This window comes from Nannobrachium achirus, assembly GCF_963921795.1.
Source record: "Nannobrachium achirus genome assembly, chromosome: 17".
Classification (NCBI taxonomy): domain Eukaryota; kingdom Metazoa; phylum Chordata; class Actinopteri; order Myctophiformes; family Myctophidae; genus Nannobrachium; species Nannobrachium achirus.
Window position 1 is genome coordinate 4,972,380 of NC_137824.1, and position 23,412 is coordinate 4,995,791.

A 23,412-nucleotide genomic window follows, 5' to 3' on the forward strand; every position below is an offset into this window, starting at 1 on the left:
TGATTTTAGGGCAAAAACTGTAGGAGCAGTGTCCAAAAATGTGTTTTAAAAATCGGCCTGAAGGTGGCGCTAGAATAGGGCCATGTGAGAAATGAGGGGTGGGGTCTCCGCGTTGCCTTGGCGGACGAATAGGTACCGGCCCCGGCTCTCCCGGACGCTCCTAGGCCGAGTTACGGCATTTTATGTGCGCTGCAGTGGCAGGGGGTCCTCCACTGGGGGCGCCACCACTTTTGCATCCGTTCTGGAGCACCAGGAGTGGGTGGTCCCCGGGAATTCCCCGTGAGCAGCCCCGTTGGGGTGGTCATTTGGTAATTTTTGCACATTTGGTCATTTTTTACATCTGGGGGTCCCCCAGGGACCTGGGGGTCCCTGGGGCTCCGGGGGTCCTTGGAGGTTGTAGTTTGGCAGGCAAGGAGTGTGTGTGTAAAATCTGGCATGGATCGGGTCAACGGGTGCGGAGATATGAGCAGGGCAAAAGTGTGACGACTCACTGACTCACTGACTCACTCACTCACTCACTCACTCACTCACAGACAGCCGGTGGAGGTTTTGGTAGTAAATGCGACCTACGGTCGCAATTAGTTACTTATCAGATATGAATTATAATATTATAAAACACACATTAACCCACTTCAGCCCTATGTTATACCATGGCTATTTGAAAATAGCCGATCTACAAGCTCACAACGTGTCGCATCGTGACACGCTGTGAGCTTGTAGATCTGCTATTTTCAAACATTTAGTACTTTTACTTTTGATACTATAAGTACATTTTGATGCCAATACTTTCATACTTTTATTCAAGTACATTTTGAATTCTGGATATGCACTTGTAACGGAGTACATCTACAGTGCAGTATTGATACTTTTTACTTAAGTACAACATGTGAGTACTTTTTCCACCTCTGTTTTTTGGGGAATTCTTATTTTCCTGGTTAACATATAGATCTCCTACTGATGTTTTAATTGTTGTCCTTTTATTAATGTAAACCCAAACTACTTTGGGGTTCTGTTTAGATTGTCTTGCTAAATCTTCTTCATATAGATTTCTTACATTTTCAGTCAGTCCAATTTATTTTGTTAAAAAAAGAAAAAAAAAAGAAAAAATCATTTGTACATTCTAACATCCTCAGTCTGGGGAGGGGCAGCATCACCTGCAGCACCAGCAGCACCTGTACTTCCCACTGCTATGGCCACAGCGTGCCAGCATTATGTAGAGACAAATGTAAAGGATACCTGCCACAGACAGAAGGTTGGTCAGTCATGGATATCTAAGGAATATCTACAGCTAATATCTACACCAGGGTTCCCCAATTAGTTTTCCCCAAGGGCCGAATTATGTCTAGGGTACCAAGCCGAGGAACACAACATTGCAGGGGGTGACGGTGGCGTTCCCGCTACTCCAGCAACAGTTCAGATATACTAGTGTTGTTGCTGCTCTTATAAGACCATTATTATAATTATTATGAAAAGTGCACCCCTTAAAGTTGAAACAAAATAAGTTAAGAACCAACCAGTCTGCTTGAAAAGTATGCATCTGTATAACAGCAGCAAGTTGACAGAACCCTGATCTACACTATAGAGCAGTGGTTCTCAACATGATTTATAAAGGATCCCCAGATGAGAGTGAAGTGACATTTAAGGACTATGCCTAAACTAACAGAATTAAAATAAACCATACCATTACAGCATCATTAGTAATCAACAAACGTTAATATAAAAAGTGGTCAAACAGCTGCCAAATTGTCAAAAAATAAATGGATGATCTACAAGCTGAGGCATTGTGAGCTTGTAGATCTGCTATTTTCACAATATGTATCTGTGGAACCGAGCCAAAGTAAATGTCATGCCTCAACTCCTACATGTCCAAGCGCTTGTCAGGGTGGGGGGTCCCCAGTTCAAATATGATTACTTTGGGGGGTCACGGCATGAAAAGGTTGAGAACCACTGCTCTATGAAAGCAGGTTTGCTAGAGTGTATAGAGATTACATTCTACAATCTAGCAATTACAATTTAGCTTGGAGCAAAGTTCTATAGCTGAAGAGAGATTCCAAGATAATGATGGATGTGGTTAATTTTTGGCCCATATGTCCGACATCTTATTACTCTTACTACATGGCTATGTGTGTGGTTAGGGTTAGGTGTGTCTGTGGGTTATCTCTATCCTTACCTGCTATGAGGACCATGACCAGCCCCACCATGCACAGAGCAGCCCACTGGTATAGGGGATCCCCCCTATACCAGTGATGCATCTTCATCTTACCAAAGATAAAAACGATAGCACATTTGTCTGGGAAACGAAGGGAGATGAGTTACATTACAGTACATGATTATTAATCAACGTGTGTGTGTGTGTGTGTGTGTGTGTGTGTGTGTGTGTGTGTGTGTGTGTGTGTGACAGTTCCGTTTTATTTGTATTACTTACATATTTAGTACCCCCTCTCTCCCACCTTAACCTATTGCACATTAATGGGCAGAAGGAAAAGCACTTTTGGAGATGTGCTTAGAGGCTCCTCAACATGCCAACAGTTAAAGAATATCAAAACATTGTTTATTTAGCATCTGTGGTGCTGTCTATGGGTGTAAGTGAATTCACTTTGTGTTGTTTAGAGGCCTACCGGGAGTATGAGGTTGAGGTACAGTAGATGATAGTTCATGATTTCTGGTATCCCCAGTATTAATTTAACTCTGATAAAGTGGAGATTGATCTGAGAGTATCCTGGTCCCATCTGTACACTCTCAGTGTTAGATTAATACTTGTGTAAACATGCATGTGAAGACTCACTGGAAATGATGAGAAAAATCCCTGCAGCCAACGAACATCTCCTCTTGCAGGCGACGTTACAACAGGCCGGCACACAACAGGTACAGCAGGTACAGGAGGCGACACAGCCAAGGATGATGCCAATGCTACACATGCAGAGCAATGTAATGGCGAAGACTGGTTTTGGAGACACAGACAGACAGACAGACAGACAGACGGGGGGGGGGGGGGGGGGGGACTTTTTAAATGCTAAACTTTTAAATGCCTCATGTGATTTCCTCTTTGCTAAAGAAACCACCACTGTCCTGTACTGATTAGAGAAGTCAATGACCCTGAGTTGCTTATCCTAGTCTGCGTCAATTAAAAGATTGATTGACACACTGGGCCATATTATGCCCATGAGCCATGATCCTTTGCCACCAAATTTCATACTTAAGCCAAAAAAGGCCTGTTAGCAGTCTGACCAATAGCCCGAGATCCTAAAAAATATTATTATTATTGCCGAAGGCAGGGGGAGAGTATGTTTTCGCCCCTGTCCGTTAGTCCGTGTGTCCGTGCGTCCGTCCTCCGAGTTCTAGCGCCACCATGAGGCTGATGTTTGCAAATCACATTTCTGTACACTACTCCTACAGATTTTGTCCAAAAATCACGCAAATCAGTAGACAGTATCTCTACAGTCATGTGATCGATATGGATCTGTCTGATTGTCCATATTCCATCCTGATTGGCTGAGATTGGCTTTCAAAGTTCGTAAGATGGGTCCGTTTTGGACAAAATGCCTCAAATCACAAACGCAGAGTGCAATTAACATGAAATCACGCACACACGTTCCCACTAGGCCGAGGAAGAAATACCACTTCAATTTTTTTAAATCAGCCTCATGGTGGCGCTATAACAGGCCAATTTGTGGTTTTACCTATAACTCCACCGATCAGTTTCAAACTTTGTAAGCGCACTCCCTATAGGCCAAGGAAAAACCCTTTCCTTGCATTTTTCACATCAGCCTTTTATAGCGCCACCAGGAGGCCGACCTATGTAAGACACATGTTTGGATATTACTTCTTCAGATTTTACCCAAAATTAACACAAATCAGTACACAGTATCTCTACAGTCATATGATCAAGACGGATCTGTCCCATATTAAATATTCCATCCTGATTGGCTAAGATTGGCCTCCAAACTTTGCAGGATTGATTAGTTTCAACCAAAATGCCTCAAATCAAACACAGCGTGCAATTGTAATGAAATTGTGCATGCACATTCGCAAAAGGCCAAGGAAGAAATTACAATACAAAATGTTCAAATCAGCCTCATGGTGGCGCCATGAAAGGTCTAAGATTGGTGAAGAACACATGCCACCCTTTTTACATTGGCCTGTTATAGCACTGGCCTGGTGGAGACCTGTGCTCGGAAGAGCACTGCTTCTAGTTATTATTTTCAAAGTTACACTTCTAAAAAAAAACTACAAAACTCTCAAAGAAACGTACACAGCACTGGCGGGCCCTATACGCAGACTACGCAGTCTGCGTAAGGCTCCGCCGACCAAAAAGGCCCCCACCGCCCCCTCCTCTGCAGAAAAGAACTAGTGCTGCACGGTTAATCGTTTTCAAACCAATATCGCGATGTGAAATCTCGCGATTAGCATATCGCAAAGGCCGCGTTTTCTCTGCAAAGTAGACTTCCCAAGCAATATGGAGACGTTTTAATTTTAGAAATCCCTTCATAATTGACTAAGCAATTATCAAATCAAACTGTGGTGACTTTCTTTGCTTTCGCTGCACCGCTGAAAGTGAAAGTGAATGTGATGTTTTGGCACAGACGGTGGCTCCGGCCATAGCCGTGGGAACTAGGGGTGCTGCAGGTGCTCCAGACCTTATTCACACCGCGGCCATCTTGGATCACATGACTTCCTACGTCCACAATATTCATGGTAGTTAGGTTACACTGTTACTCTGTACAAAGACTTGCTACAGTATCTGTGCAGACTAGTGCTTGCTTAATTAGGAACAATCTAACAACAAATAGTTAATATGATGGTCTTTGTACACAGTAAGGTTGCAACCTAACTTAGCTTGAATATCGTTACCATGGATGTAATCAATCTACTGTAGCCCTTCTATTTAATCATTTTGGGGATGTTGATGTTGTTATCGCTCCATTGTTCACAATGGTTTGTAATACAGGCTGCTATCCCAGGAAGTCATGTGATCAAAGATGGCCGCGGTGTGAATAAGGTCTATGGGGAAGTTTTCATGTTGTATTTAAATAAGAAAAGAACAAATCAAACATAGCAAAAATACGTTGCCTGTTGTTGTCGTTTTTTATTTATTCATTTATATACTTTTTTTTTTGGGGGGGGGGGGGGGTGCGGAGGATTTAGTGCTATACGGTATGTATATTTACAAATTATATAGCCTACTATAATATGTTTCAGATCATCGCCTTGGCATAGCCTACATCTATGCTTATTTGGGGGTTTGTCCAGTCCTTAGTTAAGTTAGGCTATTTGATGCTACATTGCATGACGATTTTGCAATTTGGCTAATTTATATTTAAAAAATATATATATATATATACACTCGCGCCCGCAGGAAGGCCCCATAGCAGAATCATGCTTAGGGCCCCCGTGGGCCCAGAACCGGCTCTGAAAGTACAAGCACACGACTCCACAGTAAGCTGAACATATTAAAGTTTGAATGGTGTTTCTAGGTGTAAGTATGTAGGGGTTGAATCGAAAGGTATTGAGGAGAATAAATTTACCTGCTTCAAGAAAGAAAGGCGGCCCATACAACATGGAGACTATCAACAGGATGCTCCCCAAAATGGCTAAGCCCAGACTCCATCCCTGTATGCATCTGAAAGTGCTCCTCGACAGCAAGAGGGAGAGGACATAGGATTAGCCGGGGAGCCACTGGGCCAAAATGAGAGAGGACCTGTGATGTCATGACATACTCCAAATTGTAGTTTTTCCTATTAATTTGGTCAATAAGGTACACAGAATGAGAGGCCTGCTCTGCCGGAAATACTGCGAAAAAAAGTTTCCCATTGACTTCACTATACTGAAAAAAAACACACCAAAAAAAGTAGCATGTGGGGGGTCAAACTAGGGGTTCTTCATGATTCTGAATCCATTGCAAGCATTTGTCTTGCACGAAAAACATTCCTTGGGTTAGATTTCAGCCTCTCAAACCTGTGAAAAGTGATGAGTCATCACTTTTCACTTTTATTTTGGTCCGTTTTCTAGCCCAAGGAATGTTTTTCATGCAAAACAAATGCTTGCAATGGATTCAGAATCATCAAGAACCCCTAGTTTGACCTCTCACATGCTACTTAAAGCATATTTTTTTTGGTGTGTTTCTTTCCTGTATATTGAAGTCGATGGAGTGAATATACAAATGACCATAACTTTTTTTCGCAGGATTTCCGGCAGAGCAGGCCTCTCATTCTGTGGACCTTGATGACCAAATTAATAGAAAAAACTAAAATTAAAAGTATGTCATGACATCACAGGTAACATCCTATTCTTTGAGCGTTTGGCCCAGTGGCTCCCCGGCTAGATGGATTAACACATAATGAAATGTCACACACAGTTTATAACACATGATAACATTATGATCTACCAAAAGCAACTATAAAACTAGACAAAGTGCTCCTTGGAGCACACAGCACAGGTCAGGTACATTATTGTGTGCCAGCAATGTTCACAATTCAGTCAATATAGAGGTGAATCAGGATGGACTATAAAATAAATCACACAGATCGGTCTTGATCACTATAGAGATGTGAACGATTTGCGTGATGTTTGGAGAAAATCTGTTGGAGTAATATGAAAAATATATATAAAGTTTGTATTGCAAACATCTGGTTGCTGATATCCAATGTAATTTCTTCCTCAGCCTAGTGGGAATGTGCGTGAAAGGTTTCACGGCAATCACACACTGCACTCATGATTAGAGGTTTTGTACAAAACAGACCACTCCTCCAAACTTTGGAAGCCAATTTTAGCCAATCAGGATGGAATATGAAATATCTCACTGATCAGTCATGATCACATGACTATAGAGATAGCCTACTGTCTCTTTTCTGTGTGATTGCAGTGAAACTTTACGCACATTCCCACTCGGCTATGGAAGAAATGCAGACCTACATTTTTCAATTCGGCCTTATGGTGGCGCTATAACAGGCTGATTTAAGTTTTTACTTATAACTGGACCAATCAGCGTGAAACTTTGCAGGCGCACTCCCTTAGAGACCAAGGAAAAACCCCTGCCCTGCATTTTTCATTTTATATTACATTACTATAAATGTATGAAACCTGCAGAATTAGTTCAGTCAGCATATACTCGAGTGGTACATTGCGGTTGCATTCAGTTTCTGTTACAACCAGGCCTGGAATTTCTTCATTTTAGGGGCAAGGCCACTTGGCCTTTGATGTTGTCCATTGTTTGAGGGCACAAAGGCCAAATGCCAGGGCAGGAAGGCCATCAAATAAAACAAGATTTTGGTCCACTGAAAGAATTAATTTAATTTAAGGGTTAAGGATGATTTTAAATGTAATGTAGACTATCTGCTGTGAAATAAATACATTGGTATTTTCAATCTGATCCATGCTCAGCCCTGCGCCAATCAAAGATACTGATTGGTTTAAAAATGTGGACTCAACAAAGGCATTGGTGTCTACATGTTGGCAAGACAGAGACAGAGGAGAAAGTGGTACAGTCTGATGGGGCATTAAGGCCAATGTGGCCTCAGGGCGTACAATTTCTTTGAGGGGCACAAGGCCAAACTGAGGGGCAACGACGGCCATGGCCTTCATGGCCTCCCTGAAATTCCTGCACTGGTTACAACGCTATTACGCCAGTCTTACGTTACAGGCGATGTGGCAGTCAGCAGATCATTGCCAACCTACTTAAAGCCTGCTCAGTTGTCACTTCCTCCTGCCTTGCTGATGGGCTGCTGGCACTTGATTGCCGCCACCGCCTCCCCAGCACCACCAGTAGGCTCTGCTGCTAATTCTGTTCCCCATGGGGGGTGTTTATATATATGTATATCTCCCTGCTCCTAATGGTTATTGATGTTCTTCTGTGCTGCGCTGAGCAGGGAGAAGCAGAGCCTGACGCCAAGATAAATGTGACATATACACACTTGTATTACTCATTTATAATCTATCTATAAATGCGACAAATCTCTGCGTGTCTGCGTGTGTCTGTGTGTCTGTGTGTATGTAATCCGCGTAATCTCGAGAACTGTTCGTCCCACCGGCTTCAGATTCGGCACTCGTGTGCCCCGCCGTGGCGCGGAGTGCAGTGCCGGGCCTCGGCCCGATGCACGGTTTTCCCGAAACGGCGCGAAACGTTCGGAATCTCTGTATGCGGAGATGATTGTTGACATCAGGCTGTTTCTGAGGAAACCAGCGCAAGCGCTGACTCATTGTGACCTCACTTCATAAAAGGCTCTGACATTACGTACGCCACATGAGTCAACAAAAATAATGCACGTATCTCGAGAACCGTTCGTCCCACCGGCTTCAGACTCGGCATGCGCGTTCCCCGCCGCGGTGCGGAGTGCAGTGCCGGGCCTCGACCCAACCTGATGCGCGGTTTTCCCGAACCGGCGTGAAACGTTCGGAATCTCCGTATGCGGAAATGATCAGGCTGTTTCTGAGGAAACCTGCGCAAGCGCTGACTCATTGTGACATCACTTCATAAAAGGCTCTGACATCACGTACGCTACAACAAAAAAATGCCATGGTTACGTATTGAATGTCATCAGTATGACGTGTCCTGATGTTCATATATGAGCTCAAAAGGACACAGGCAAGAATATGGCCTGTGTCCATATATGACAACAAGTATAATGGGGTTTGCATTAAAGGGGGAACCGGCACTGTCTGCAACACAGTCGGAGGCACAGACAGATACAGAGATCTCCATAATGGGAATAAAGGGACACAGACAAACAGATACAGAGATCTCCATATATGGGCATAAAATAGATGAGACAGACAGATACAGATATCTCCATATATGAGCATAAATGGACACAGGCAAAAAGATGGTCAATATAGGTCCTACAGAGATCTCGATATATGGGCATAAAATGGACGCTTAGAGACTGATAACTCCTTATGGGCATAAATGGACATAGGCAAACAGATGGTCAAAACGGGTTCTACAGAGATCTCCATATATGGGCATAAAATTGACATGGACAGACAGATATCTCCATATATGGGCATAAATGGACACACGCAAACAGGTGGTCAAAACAGATCCTATGACAACAGGTATAATGGGGTCTGCATTAAAGGGCGGGGCATTCATTCCCTATTTACATTGTTCCCGAGTTGGCCAGGTCGCCTACTAGACGCTCGGCGGCCGAGCTTCTAGTAATAATAATAAACATTGTTTCAATCCTTATCGTGTGTTATCTGACTGAATTAGATTATGTATACTAGATTGTGTCCAAAATCACATATATTTGTAGATTCGGTTGCTATATTTCATGTCCGCCCTGTTGGTAAAATGTTTCTATTGTAGAGCTGTTATTGACAGGTTTGAATGTTTCTAATGTTGTTTCTTGTTTTATTTTTATTTTTTATTGTTGACCATGTGTACAAATCTTTGCTCTGGAAAGCACTTTGAGCTGCATTTTATGTATGAAAGGTGCTATATAAATAAAGTTTATTATTATTATTATTATTCCATCCTGAAGAATGACATCTTAAGTTTTCTGAACATTGCTGGCCCATGATAACCTACCTGACCTGGCGGAGACCTGTGCTTTGAGCAGGACCTTTTCTAGTTAATGTGGTTGCTATAATAGGGTGTGCCAAATGTAGTTCTAAGAGCGGCCATTTCTTGGGTAAACACAGCCTTACACAGGTGTTCTGATTAGACTATAGTATTAGTTCTATGCAATAAAACAATTGAAACACCTGTGTTTTTACCCAAGAAATGGCCGCTAAGGACTACAATGACGTAGCCGCTGGCACACACTATAGGCATGTCCATTTCTTTCTGCAAACTTTTATTTCACCTAGAGTAAACCTCTAGTCCATTGAGTTCAATGGACGATTTCTGTCCCTTTTGTGATTGGACAATATACTAGTAAGACGCCTCAGGGTGACATGCGACCTCACCCTTTTAGTCCAGTCATTATATGAAAAATCTCAGATGAAGTTTAATTGGTTAATACTAATGGTGTATATATTGAGAAACACATTTAATAAAGCTTTCAAAATATTATATTAGAAGATATGACATAGGTCTTACATCATTCACAACATAAATAATAGATACAATTAAAGGTTAAGCGTTATTAAGTCATTCAATGTTGGAGGTAACCAGAATACTCCCAAAAGAGTGAGGAGGATCCAGAGCAACAGAACCTGGGTCAGGAGGCTCCAGAATTGCAGGCCCGAAGAGCTGGGCCCGAAGAGCCCGAAGAACTGGGCAAGAATACAAAAGAACCATAGACCCTTGTCAAGGAGATTCCAGAACCACAGACCTTGAGTCAGGATGTTCTAGAAAAAAGATCCTTCTTCAAGATGGTGGAGGGTCGAACCATAGAAGAGCATGGGTGAGGAGGATCCAGAGCAACAGGACCTGGGTCAGGAGGCTCCAGAAAAGCAGGCCTTGTATGTTCTGGAACCACAGACCTTGCAGCAACAGCTGTAAAACCAAGTACAACAGCTGTCAGCCAGGTACAACAGCTGTCAGCTATGTTCAAGACCACTGACTTGACTGAATCTATCAAGAAGACCTTCTGTAAGTGCCCGAACTGTCTTAGAAGATATCACTCTCTCTTTCTCTCTCTTTCTTAGATGGTAAATGGTAAGAGCCATGCTAGTAGCCCTAAGAGCAATCAAACGACGAATCCATATAGAGGACGGAACCATCTCTGGACAGAACCAGCTCTACCACCAGAGCCAGTTAGGCAACCAGGGACCTTATTTGCCTCTAGATTTTGTTTATGACCCTATACTAATTATTTCGGCAAAGCCGAAGTATTTGAATTTCATACCACGATTTGCCAGGATCTGCCAAACATGACATTATTATAGGTATCACCTTCATGATCACTGTCCCAGTTTAGCCAGAAGGCCGGCAAGATGAGAGACCGATTGTACAAAATTCAACAGTAGTTGCAGATCCAAAGAGGAGAAGGAGGTTCTACTGTATTTTCGCTCCCATGAAGTGTCCAGGATATGGGGTTGGTTAGGCGTGGTAAAGCTCGTACTTCGATCTACATGATAATCATAAGCTGTTTATTTATATTCTTTGAATTTCAAAATTGTCTTGAGCTGGATATTCTCTATAATACATGAAAACAAACCACACTTTTAGACAGGGCCCTGTGATTAAAGCGCTCTGTCTAAAAGTGTGGTTTGTTTTCATGTATTATAGAGAAATTCAAAGAACGTCCTGACCTGACTCCTGTCCTGTCCTGATCTAATACAATTTTGAAATTCAAGGTTAGCACCGCTCAATAGTTTTTTATGACGTATTTAGGCGGCCTAAACGCGTTCTAAATCAGAGTTAACCAATCGGGTGCCTATGTGACTATGACATCATGGACAGATCAACAGAATTGAAGTGTTTCATTGGTCTAGCGGACTCATGTCATCATCATTTGTGACATCATGGTTTTGGTAGAAAAACGGTCTATAGGAGCGGTTAGCACCGCTCAATTAGAATACATGAGGATAGTGCATTCTAATGACCCTGAAAGGTCATGTTCAGATACTTTGAAGACAAAGTCATTCGAAATGACAAGTCTGGCATGTGGCAGAGTGTTATTTCTGTTGGGACGATATTTGATGTCTTCTTGCAAAATGATGGCTGTACTGAATTTTCGCTCCCATGAAGTGTCCAGGATATAGGGTTGGTTAGGCATGGTAAAGCTCGTACTTCGATCTACATGATAATTATAAGCCGTTTATTTATATTCTTTGAATTTCAAAATTGTCTTGAGCTGGATATCTCTATAATACATGAAAATAAACCACACTTTTAGACAGGGCCCTGTGATTAAAGCGCTCTGTCTAAAGGTGTGGTTTGTTTTCATGTATTATAGATAAACACATGACCCCAACAATTTTGAAATTCAAGGTTAGCACCGCTCAATAATTTTTTATGACGTAATTTAGGCGGCCTAAACGCGTTCTAAATCAGAGTTAACCAATCGGGTGCCTATGTGACTATGACATCATGGACAGATCAACAGAATCGAAGTGTTTCATTGGTCTAGCGGACTCATGTCATCATCATTTGTGACATCATGTTTTTTTTTAAGCGTCTATAGGAGCGGTTAGCACCGCTCAAAAAACCTAAAACAAATTGCAATAGTAGCAAACTCAACTGATTCTGTATCCTCAATATGTCCTTAGTGAGGGCAAAAAAAGTCCCAAGGAATCCCATCAGGGGAAAGTTTTGAAAACGACCTACCTAACTTCACTTACTATACACTACACTATAAAGGAAAAAATTACTCCCAAAAAAATCTGCTTTAAGTGGGATGTGATGGGTCAAACTAGGGGTTTTTAATTATTCTGAATCCATTGCAAGCATTTGTTTTGCATGAAAAACATTCCTTGGGCTAAAAACTGACCCCAAAAGACTGTGAAAATTGATGACTCATCACTAAACCATCGTTTTGACAAAGTCTGACCTCACCAGCCCATACTTGGGCATGGACGACTTATATCTCCATATACGGAGATGGCCATATATGGAGATACGATGACATCACATAGTCCACAGCTGATGATGTGGCGTGATGTCATACAATACACAAACAAGCCCTATATAAAGGGGCAATTCTCACCAGGGAAGAGAGCATTGCCTGGAATGTTGAATCTCCATATATGGAGATAACCTACGCATCACACAAAGTCTGACCTCACCAGCCCATACTTGGGCATGGACGACTTATATCTCCATATACGGAGATGGCCATATATGGAGATACGATGACATCACAGAGTCCACAGCTGATGATGTGGCGTGATGTCATACAATAAACAAACAAGCCCTATATACTGATGCGATACGATGACATCACAGAGTCCACAGCTGATGATGTGGCGTGATGTCATACAATAAACAAACAAGCCCTATATACTGATGCGGAGATATGAGCAGGGCAAAGGTGTGACGTGTGACGTGTGACCGACCGACGGACGGACGGCCGGTGGAGGTTTTCATAGTAAACTGCTCCCTGACGGTCGCAATGAATAAGCTTCAACAGACTAGTTCACATGGACCTTATCAATGTAACTAAGAGTTACGATTGGGTACATATATTTTAAATGGGCAGAATTACGAAAGCCAGCCTATTATGTGAGGAGAACTATAATCTGTCTGTCATCTTCCTACCCAAGATGCACTGCACTTTCTCTTTCTATTTATCTCCTGTCTGATCCAGAGGATTAAACTAATTAAAACATATATTTTCGGGGGGAAACTACTGTTTTGCTATGTAACTACTGTACCTTTTTCTTCCCTTTTTATTAATATCACGTAGATGTGTTTTTTTTGGTACTTTATATAGCTGTAATGAGGCTATGAAAAATATTTTTTCCCCATTCACTGCCACTATAAAATAATCTGCAATGGTGATTCTGTCCCACTGGGATTAAACAAATTAAAACATATATTTTCGGGGGAAACCCCCTGTTTTGCAATGTAACTACTGTACCTTTGTCTTCCCTTTTTATTAATATCACCTAGATGTTTTTCCTTTGGTACTTTAAATTGCAATAATGAGGCAATGAAAATACCCTCTCCCCCCATTCACTGCCACTATAAAAACAATCTGCCCAGGGTCATTAGTACCACCATAGTAACAGGGCAGAATGGGGCGGGATTTGCAAATGAGAGAATTCTTGGCCATCTGGCCAGTGATGTATATCGGACCAGTTACCCATAACTGGCTCTTGAGCCAGTTAGGGCCTGGGATTGATGACATCAGAAATCTCCATATATGGGCAATTGGGCATAAAAGGGATTTTGTTTCAGGGAATGCCCATATATGGACTTTTTATTTTATTTTATCCTTTATTAATAACTAGCCCTTACCCGTTCAAAGATATGGGCTCCAAAATGATGTGCAGTGTGTGGGTTATGGGATGTGCACTGTGCACACAGTATATGAGGGATGGAAAGTAACTTTAACTGGTGCTTGCATGATGTAGGAGCATCAATGTAAGAAACCTGTTTCGTTTAATGGCTACAGAGATACTGTCCCCCCCCCCCCCCCCCCCAGCCCGCCCACCCGCCTGCACACACACCCGCCTGCCTGCCTGCCTGCCTGCCTGCCTGCACACACACACACACACACACACACACACACACACACACACACACACACACACACACACACACACACACACAGAGGTGGTTAAAGATTTTGCCTCAAGCTAGATGCAGAATAGATGTGCCTCATGCTAGATGCAGAATAGATAGTAGATGCACCATAAAAATGCTAATTGCGACCGTAAGGTCGCAGTTTAGTATGAAAACCTCCACCGGCCGTCCGTCCGTCCGTCCGTCAGTCCGTCCGTCACACACGTCACACCTTTGCCCTGCTCAATGTATACGTGTAACGCCTGATACTGAGGTGATGTGTCACTGTGACATCACAGATACTGAGGTGATGTGTCACTGTGACATCACAGGTGAGATCGCAGTGATGTCAGATACTCAGAGCAGGGATCTCCATATATGGGCATAAAATGGATTCTGTTAGGGCTCTCCATACTGTATATGGGCATAAAAGGGATTAGTGATGTCAGATACTCAGAGCAGGGATCTCCATATATGGGCATAAAAGGGATTAGTGATGTCAGATACTCAGAGCAGGGATCTCCATATATGGGCATAAAAGGGATTCAGATGGAGATTCAACTTCAATGAGTAACAATGGCAAACTGTCAACTGCCCGTATGTCTTGATAATTGGTAAAACAAACTTTTGGCCTATTTGTGGCTTATCATCACATCCAACCATCTTAAGATACTCAGCTAGTGGGGAATGCTCTCTTCCCTGGTGAGAATTGCCCCTTTATATAGGGCTTGTTTGTGTATTGTATGACATCACGCCACATCATCAGCTGTGGACTCTGTGATGTCATCGTATCTCCATATATGGCCATCTCCGTATATGGAGATATAAGTCGTCCATGCCCAGGTATGGGCTGGTGAGGTCAGACTTTGTGTGATGGGTAGGTTATCTCCATATATGGAGATTCAACATTCCAGGTGTAACTATGGCTGCCCGTATGACGTGAGAGGTGGAGGCTGTGATATTATCTCCCGATTAGGGAGTCTTACTGGTATACAGCATATGATTTGTGAAAGTGACAAACGGGCTTCACAGTTATGTCAGGTGTGTTCATATGCTAATGGTGATGCGATTTCAGATCAATTGCTCCAGCCACTGAGGAGAAACGCTGTTTCAGACAGACAGACAGACAGACAGACACTCACTCACTCAGACAGACATTCGCAAAATTATTTCGACCGTCAGGGAGCAGTTTACTATGAAAACCTCCACCGGCCGTCCGTCCGTCCGTCCGTCCGTCACACGTCACACCTTTGCCCTGCTCATATCTCCGCATCAGTATGACATCACACCACATGTGTACACAAACCTTTGTGTACGTTGCTGTGGCAACAGTCTGTTGTTGCTGGTCTGTTAGTGTATGTTAGCAACCACCTTAGCAACCATGGTTTTACCCTAGCAACCAACTGTTTACCCTAGCAACCAACTGTTTACCATAGCAACCATGTTTTTTTACCCTAGCAACCAACTGTTTACCATAGCAACCAGATACGCAGAGCAGGGATCTCCATATATGGGCATAAACAGGTGACATCACACTGATGTCAGATACTCAGAGCAGGGATTTCTCCATAATATATGGGCATAAAAGGGATTCTGTTAGGGATCTCCATATATGGGCATAAAAGGGATTCTGTTAGGGATCTCCATATATGGGCATACAAGGGATTCTGTTAGGGATCTCCATATATGGGCATAAAAGGGATTCTGTTAGGGATCTCCATATATGGGCATAAAAGGGATTCTGTTAGGGATCTCCATATATGGGCATAAAAGGGATTCTGTTAGGGATCTCCATATATGGGCATAAAAGGGATTCTGTTAGGGATCTCCATATATGGGCATAAAAGGGATTCTGTTAGCTGTTAGTGATCTCCATATATGGGCATAAAAGGGATGCTGTTAGGGATCTCCATATATGGGCATAAAAGGGATTCTGTTAGGGATCTCCATATATGGGCATGAAAGGGATTCTGTTAGGGATCTCCATATATGGGCATAAAAGGGATTGTATCCCAGATGATGCCCTGTTAGGAGATCCACACTAACAGAATCCATATATGGTCCTACCGACAGCTGCTATAAGCCAACCCTGGCGATAAGGTCTGAGTCGAAGAAATGCTTCTTTCCTGGCAAGAATTGCCCCTTTATACTGTAGGGCTCGTTTGTGTATTGTATGACATCACGCCACATCATCGGCTGAGGACTGTGTGATGTCATCATATCTCCATATATGGAGACATAAGTTGCTCATGCCCAAATATGGGCTGGTGAGGTCAGACTTAGTGTGATGCGTAGGTTATCTCCATATATGGAGATTCAACTTCAATGAGTAACCATGGCAAACTGTCAACTGCCCGTATGTCTTGATAATTGGTAAAACAAACTTTTGGCCTATTTGTGGAGATAAGCGACCAGCGGTCGCTTATCTCCCGATTAGGGAGTCTTACTGGTAGTATAGATACTATATATCCATATACATACAATATATTTTATGCCCATACATGGAGATGCCTATCTGAACTGGCCACAGATATGGGCCATGTCTTGGCCATCTGGCCAGTGATATACATATTGATGACATCAGGGATCTTCATGAGCATAAAAGGGGTTCTGCTGAATACATGGTTGGAATACATATATGGACTTGTTATGTCACCTGTGATATCATCTGTGATGTCACAGTGACAAGGGAACCAACCCATAGACTGTAAAAATGTGTACTGACTGACTGACACAGACAGACAGACGGAGACAATCTACGATTTCTCATGGTAAACTGCGACCTTCGGTCGCAACTAATGTCCAATCAGACAGGATTGGTCAAGCTTCACTTGACCTTCCAATATTTTATATAAATGGTAAGACGGAATCAATTTCTTAGCGGATTCCTTGTGACTCACGTCAGTGCAACCACACTTGCAATTTCCCAGAATTGCACCTTTCTACTTCCAACTGTACTGTTCCAACACAGGATACTGGGCCTTACCTTGGTTTTTCTTCTGGTTCATTGTGGTCTAAGACCCTGGGGGACCCTGGTTGTATGTTAGATTCTACGTCTCCGCCTCCTGTGGATACAGCACATGTGGATTGGGAAATTATGTGTCCATATCCTTGTTCCCACAGATGTAGTAATCGATACATTTTCAAATCTTTGACCTTGGATTTTGAGACATGCATTGAAGATTGTCGGAAATGGGACTCGAACCCACCATCTCGGGCTACATTGGAGCCTATGAGATCCTGCTGACATCGAATTTTGCCCGCTTGTCATACACACTTTTGAGTGGCATCATTGGACTCAATGAATTGGTATAACTTGGTCCCACCGTGATTGGTTGCTATTTGATAGTTCTAAAGCATCAGCTGCAAAGGAATTAGATCAAGGGAAGACGTAGCTGATGAAGACCTTGATTTCTCCAGCTAAGCTAGCTGACAGGTTTCAGTACCCCCTTTCGCTGGTTTCTGAATCCCAAGTACCCCCTTTACCCTCCTTTACAACAGCTTTAGTAAACAGCAAGAGAAAACCACTATAACCATTTCAGCTAGCCTACTAATGCATGAATGAATGATAGACCACCTTTTTGAAGAACATAACACTCCAAATAGGTAAGCATGTGAAAGAGTTACAATTAGCAATTTGAACACTGCTCATTCTGTGTGGCCCTACCTTGATGAAGGAGGTGCAGGAGGTGCAGCTCCACTGCAGACTCCACAGGCACGGGAGCCTGTAGAGAGAGAGAGCGAGAGAGAGAGAGAGCGAGAGAGAGCGAGAGAGAGAGAGAGAGAGAGAGATAGAGAGAGTTCTGCTGAGTCCCCAGTGAGCCATAGCCGGCTATTAGATGCCCGTCAAAAATCAGGTTAGAACTGGTCTAAATGTGTTTAGATGGTTAGGCTTAGCCTAGACGTTGAACCAACGTTATTAGTGTGGTTGCCCTCACAGGGCAACACACTATAGTTCTAGGGAAACTTTATTAGTGTGGTTGCCCTTACAGGGCAACACACTATAGTCCTAGGGAAACTTTATTTTTTTATTCTAGATAAACCTTTTTTCGGCGCGTTTCACGGCCCACAGTTTTTGCGCCACACACTCGCGCCATATGTCAAATCGACCGGCTTCATCGGGAATCGTGTGCTATCATTTTGCTAAGAGAAAGGTTGTATTGTTTAATTGATATTAATTTATTAGTGAATTAATTTTCCCCATTGACTTATAATGGGAATCACAAAAACTCACATTCAATAATTTTTCTCTCACAAACCATTAGGGCTACAGTTTCAAAACTTGGAGAGGAGGTTCATAATGCATGCAAGGATTAACTGAAAAATAATTACATCATTCAGCCTCATGGTGGCGCTATAACAACTCACTTTACGTTTCGGCCTGTAACTCTTGAACCGTAGGTCGGAAAATTAAAATTCCCTTTTCCCTGGATTCCTTGGGTCATGACGCATCTCCTCATATAGGCCACGCCCATTTGCGTCAGGATAGATTTTCCGCCATTTTGAATTTTCTTCAAAACACACTTTTTGCTCCTTTTCCTACATATTTTCTCCAAATGTCACAAAAATCGGTACACATGATCTATGGACTCATGCGATAAACATATTCAAACGATATTTTGATAGTCCATACCGTTCTTCCGTAACAGGGTTCCAAAGTTAGCGGGAGGAGCCCGTTTTGTAAGTAGCCATAAATCAGAAACAAAACATCCAGTCAACACCAAATTTTAACCACAAGTCACGGGTGGGATATTCAACAAATCCCCAAAAGCATTTCCAGTTCGACCCATAGGGGGCGGCAGGGCAGGCAACCACACTCGCAATTTCCCAAATTGCACATTTTCTAGTTAGTGTGGTTGCCCTTACAGGGCAACACACTATAGTTCTAGGGCATACATGGGCAACTGGCGGCCCGGGGGCCACATGCGGCCCCCAACTTCACTTAATGCGGCCCTCAGGTTAATAATGGAGTACTGATATTATTATTGATTTCAGCTGTTACAATTCCAAACATGGAAAAAATTACTAGCATTAATTACTTCAGTCTATATTAGTAGCTTAATGACTAGCATTAACTCTTTTACCGCTTTGGACGTTCCCGTTCGCCCCATTTTTCACGGCGGCGCGATGCCAATTGTACGTTCTTTGGCTCGTTCTTTTGTACCTTGTTTTGATGTCTGTAAACTGATGAGGGGTCGCGCGGGTGTGTACCGTTAACACATCTCCCGTAAAAAAGGGATTCCAATTCAAAAATAGCAAAAATAGCAGATCTACAAGCTCAAAACGCGTCGCCCTGCAACGCGTTTTGAGCTTGTAGATCTGCTATTTTTGCTATATGCATTGTGGCCCTCTGGAGTGAGTGTGAAAATGTAGAGGCCCTCTCTATCATCAAAGTTGCCCACCCCTGTTCTAGGGAAACTTTATTTTTTTATTCTTCTAGATAAACTTTTTTTCGGCGCGTTTCACGGCCCACAGTTTTTGCGCCACACACTCGCGCCATATGTCAAATCGACCGGCTTCATCGGGAATCGAGTGCTATCATTTTGCTAACAGAAAGGTTGTATAGTTTAATTGATATGAATTTATTAGTGAATTAATTTCCCCCATTGACTTATAATGGGAATAGCAAAAACTCACATTCAATTATTTTCTCTCTCTTAAACCATAGGGTCTAAAGTTTCAAAACTTGGAGAGGAGATTCATAATAATTTTAAGAATTAATTAAAAAATAATTACATCATTCGGCCACATGGTGGCGCTATAACACCCCACTTTACGTTTTGCCCTATAACTCTTGAACCGTAGGTCGGAAAATTAAAATTATTTTTTCCCTGGATTCCTTGGGCCATGACGCATCTCCCCATATAGGCCACGCCCATTTGCGTCAGGATAGATTTTCCGCCATTTTGAATTTTCTTCAAAACACACTTTTTGCCTCTTTTCCCACATATTTTCTCCAAACGTCACAAAAATCGGTACACAAGATCTCTGAACCCACGCGATAAACATAACCAAGCGATATTTCGATCGTCCGGAACACGCTTCCGAAGTTAGCGAGAGGGGCCCGTTTTTCCAAAAATAGCCATAAATCATAAACGAAACATCCAGTCAACACCAAATTTTAACCACAAGTTGCGGGTGGGATATTCAACAAATCCCCAAAAGCATTTCCACTTCGACCCTTAGGGGGCGCCACAAACGCACAAAACGTAACCGTTTCAGGCCAAAACGCGTTTTTCAGGGGGAACAACCCTCTCAAAACGAAACACAAACGATCTCGGGAGCGACGTGACAACATAATCGTCTTGCAAAACTCGTGGGAGGGGGGCGGGGCGAGCAACCACACTCGCAATTTCCCAAATTGCACATTTTCTAGTTTCAAATATACTGTAGATGGTCTATATATAGATGTTAAAAAAAACAACAACAACAAAGTGTAATCTATACCTAGCTGTCTGAAACGTAAGCCATTTACCATGAGAGGGAGTGGGTTGTTGGCTGTTACCACTGTTTCAGGGTCATTCACAACCCTGAAACAGTGGTAAATCAGCCAACAACCCACGACCCTCGAATGGTAAATTGCTTTTCTACCACTTCTACCATATAAATGAAAGAAAACACAGTTGTAACTTGCAATGTCTTGGAAATGTTACAACTGCAACACAACAGTGGGTGGGGTCCATGAGCCAACTCAAGGTTGTTGACTGATTTACCACTGTTTTAAGCCAATCAGAATCCAGTATCTTAACATGTGACCACAAACAGTGGTAGAAATTCACTTTTACACCAGTTCTAACCCAGTTTTAGCCTAGCCGTTTAGACGTCTAATAGCCATTGTTTAGTAACGGTTTGTGATGTGTTCATTTCCTCTTGAAAAGTTCTAAGCTAAAGTTACCAGTTGTTAATGTATTTAGTTTGGTTAAATTACGTTTGTCTCGTCTATCAAGTATGCGTGTGCAATATCATACTGCATTCGTTATTTTGTACAGTAATACTATATTGTTTATTTATTGCACAGTAAGATATTAAAGGTTCATTATATAGTTAGTTGGTGTTATCTCGATCATCAAGTTAATGTGCTTGTGCAGTTATATTCAGAGGCTATTCCTGCTACTTTCATGCCCTGGCATGGCAGTATAGTAGTAGAATATATGTGTCCCAGCACGGCTGACGGCTAGTAATTGATTTATTTCTTTTTTTTTTCATTTCATTTGAAAGCTGGGAATCATAGCTACAAAATGATATATTGGTTGTGGAGATTGACCCAACAGTTTTGAAGATATGGCTTATAGAATGATGAATGCATACCGTTGTCTCTGGTTGACCTTGTCACATTTCCTGGGGCAATTTGCCCAGATCAGGCATGTCAGGGATGTCATACACGTCATGTGATTTTCAACTGTCCGCCACTAAGGGGCAGTGGTGATCTGCTGCCTTGTTACTGTTTGTATTTCAAATGGTCAGTGGTAATACTAGACTACATACTTTCTGTTAATGTTTATGCTAGGTGTATGCATGTTTTCTCAAGACAGCTCATTTGAATTGAAAAAATAAAATAATAATTAGTTTGTTTCCTTAATTTATATATATTGTGGTGGTTCGTTCGGACACCGCCCGCCAGGTAGGCCCCGCACGTCGGAGAAGCGCACCCTGGATGGGAGAGCGAGGCCCAGCAGAGCAGCACACAGTGTGGGCCAAGTCATTGAAGGGCGTTACCTGCCGGCCCACATGCTTCATCAGGCACAAGCATATGCACCTGTGGGGTACTCCAAACACAGGGTGCATAAATAGAAGCCTCGCTCTCTCCCCCAGTCTGTGCTGGGACTCCGACGAGCGAATACATGGGCAGACAGGCAGCTGGACCGGGAGCGGACCCTCACTGAGGAGTGTGCACCGACCACTGAGGAGTGCGTACCAAACCACTGGAGAGTGAGTACTCAGGCGACCTGTGGAGAATGGACCTGGAAAAGGAGGAAGCAGCCTTACCAACCGGACCCCCAGGGAGCCACCCCAATTCCTATTTTGTTGAGTAGTACTCACTTCCCTTTAAAAACATACCTTGTATCCAACCATTCTCTGGCCCTAGGTCCATTATTCCCCGTGTTTAGTTTGTTTAGAAGATAGTGAATCGGTTGGATTTATTTGAGAGCGCGGCACCGTACCTTACCTGTCACCTGTAAAGAGAAATACTCACCTATTACCTGTGGGAAAGAAATACTTTACCTGTCACCTGTAGAGAGGAATACTCACCTATTACCTGTGGGAAAGAGATACTTTACCTGTCACCTGTAGAGAGGAATACTCACCTATCACCTGTGGGAAAGAAATACTTTACCTGAACAATAGTCACCTATTACCTGGGGGAAGAAAACCCCTAACTGACTCTTACCTACCCCTGGCCCCCCAAGAAGAGAAGAGACGGCAGCCCCCGCCCGGGGAAGAACCTATGTTGAACTGTTTAACCCTAGTTTGATGTATATATAGGGCTGTCAAATGATTAAAATTTTTAATCAGATTAATCACAGCTTAAAATGTAATTAATCATGATTAATCACAAATCAAACTATGTCCAAAATATGCCATTTCTTTATGTATAGTGTTGCGGGAATGCCAAAATAAAGGCAAAGATACATTTATCATACAATATGTAGGCCTATATATGTAGCCTATGTATGTATATTGTATTAATTATTATTATTATTTATGTATTTTTTTTTTATGTTTTTTTTTTTTTTTTACCTTACCATTTATTGTGTAGCAATAGCAAATATCTATACAATAGGCCTAAGGCTATGTCTAAAACACTGGCCTACACACAACTTCTTGAAGAAATATGAATTAAATAAAGTAAGACATGAACACAATAATATTAGGCTTGCCATTCAGGTTGACAAATAAAGTTTCCCCTTTGAGAAGTGGAACTTACAAGTCATTTAAAATAAGGTGGAGAGAATCTACTGAGTAGGCCCTACCTGCACTACTACAGTGGTTCTCAACCTTTTCAGGATGCAACCCCCAAAATAATCATATTTGAACTGGGGACCCCCCACCCTGACAAGCACTTGGAATTATAGGAGTTGGCATTACATTAGTTTGACTGTTTGATTGTGAAAATAGCCGATCTACATGCTTGTGAACATGTGCTTTAGAAATGTGCAGATGCCACACCTATACTGTATGTTGATCTGTTTATTGTTGAGTGAGAAAACAATGTTAACATTAAGCTTAACAACTGCGGAGTCAGGGACCCCCCCAAAAATAAAATTGGGGATCCCCCTAGGGGTCCCAAACCACAGGTT

At 42.5% G+C, this 23,412-nt stretch overlaps 1 protein-coding gene across 2 annotated transcripts in view; it reads right to left on the minus strand.

Moving 5' to 3' along the window:
* Positions 1-730: 730 nt before the first annotated feature.
* The window catches only part of LOC308301650 (ribosomal protein S6 kinase alpha-2-like), a 52,621-nt gene continuing 29,939 nt past the window's right edge, over positions 731-23,412 (minus strand). The window contains exons 11-16 of one of the 2 annotated variants that reach the window (XM_080745713.1): positions 17,781-17,838; positions 17,100-17,178; positions 5,526-5,620; positions 2,786-2,941; positions 2,171-2,290; positions 731-1,236 (exon numbers count right to left, since the gene is read on the minus strand). In XM_080745713.1, coding sequence (XP_080601839.1) covers positions 1,151-1,236; positions 2,171-2,290; positions 2,786-2,941; positions 5,526-5,620; positions 17,100-17,178; positions 17,781-17,838 — 594 coding nt within the window. In that variant the 3' untranslated portion in view covers positions 731-1,150. Of the gene's footprint in view, positions 1,237-2,170; positions 2,291-2,785; positions 2,942-5,525; positions 5,630-17,099; positions 17,179-17,780; positions 17,839-23,412 lie in introns of both variants that reach the window. The other variant, XM_080745712.1, reaches the window with a different exon arrangement.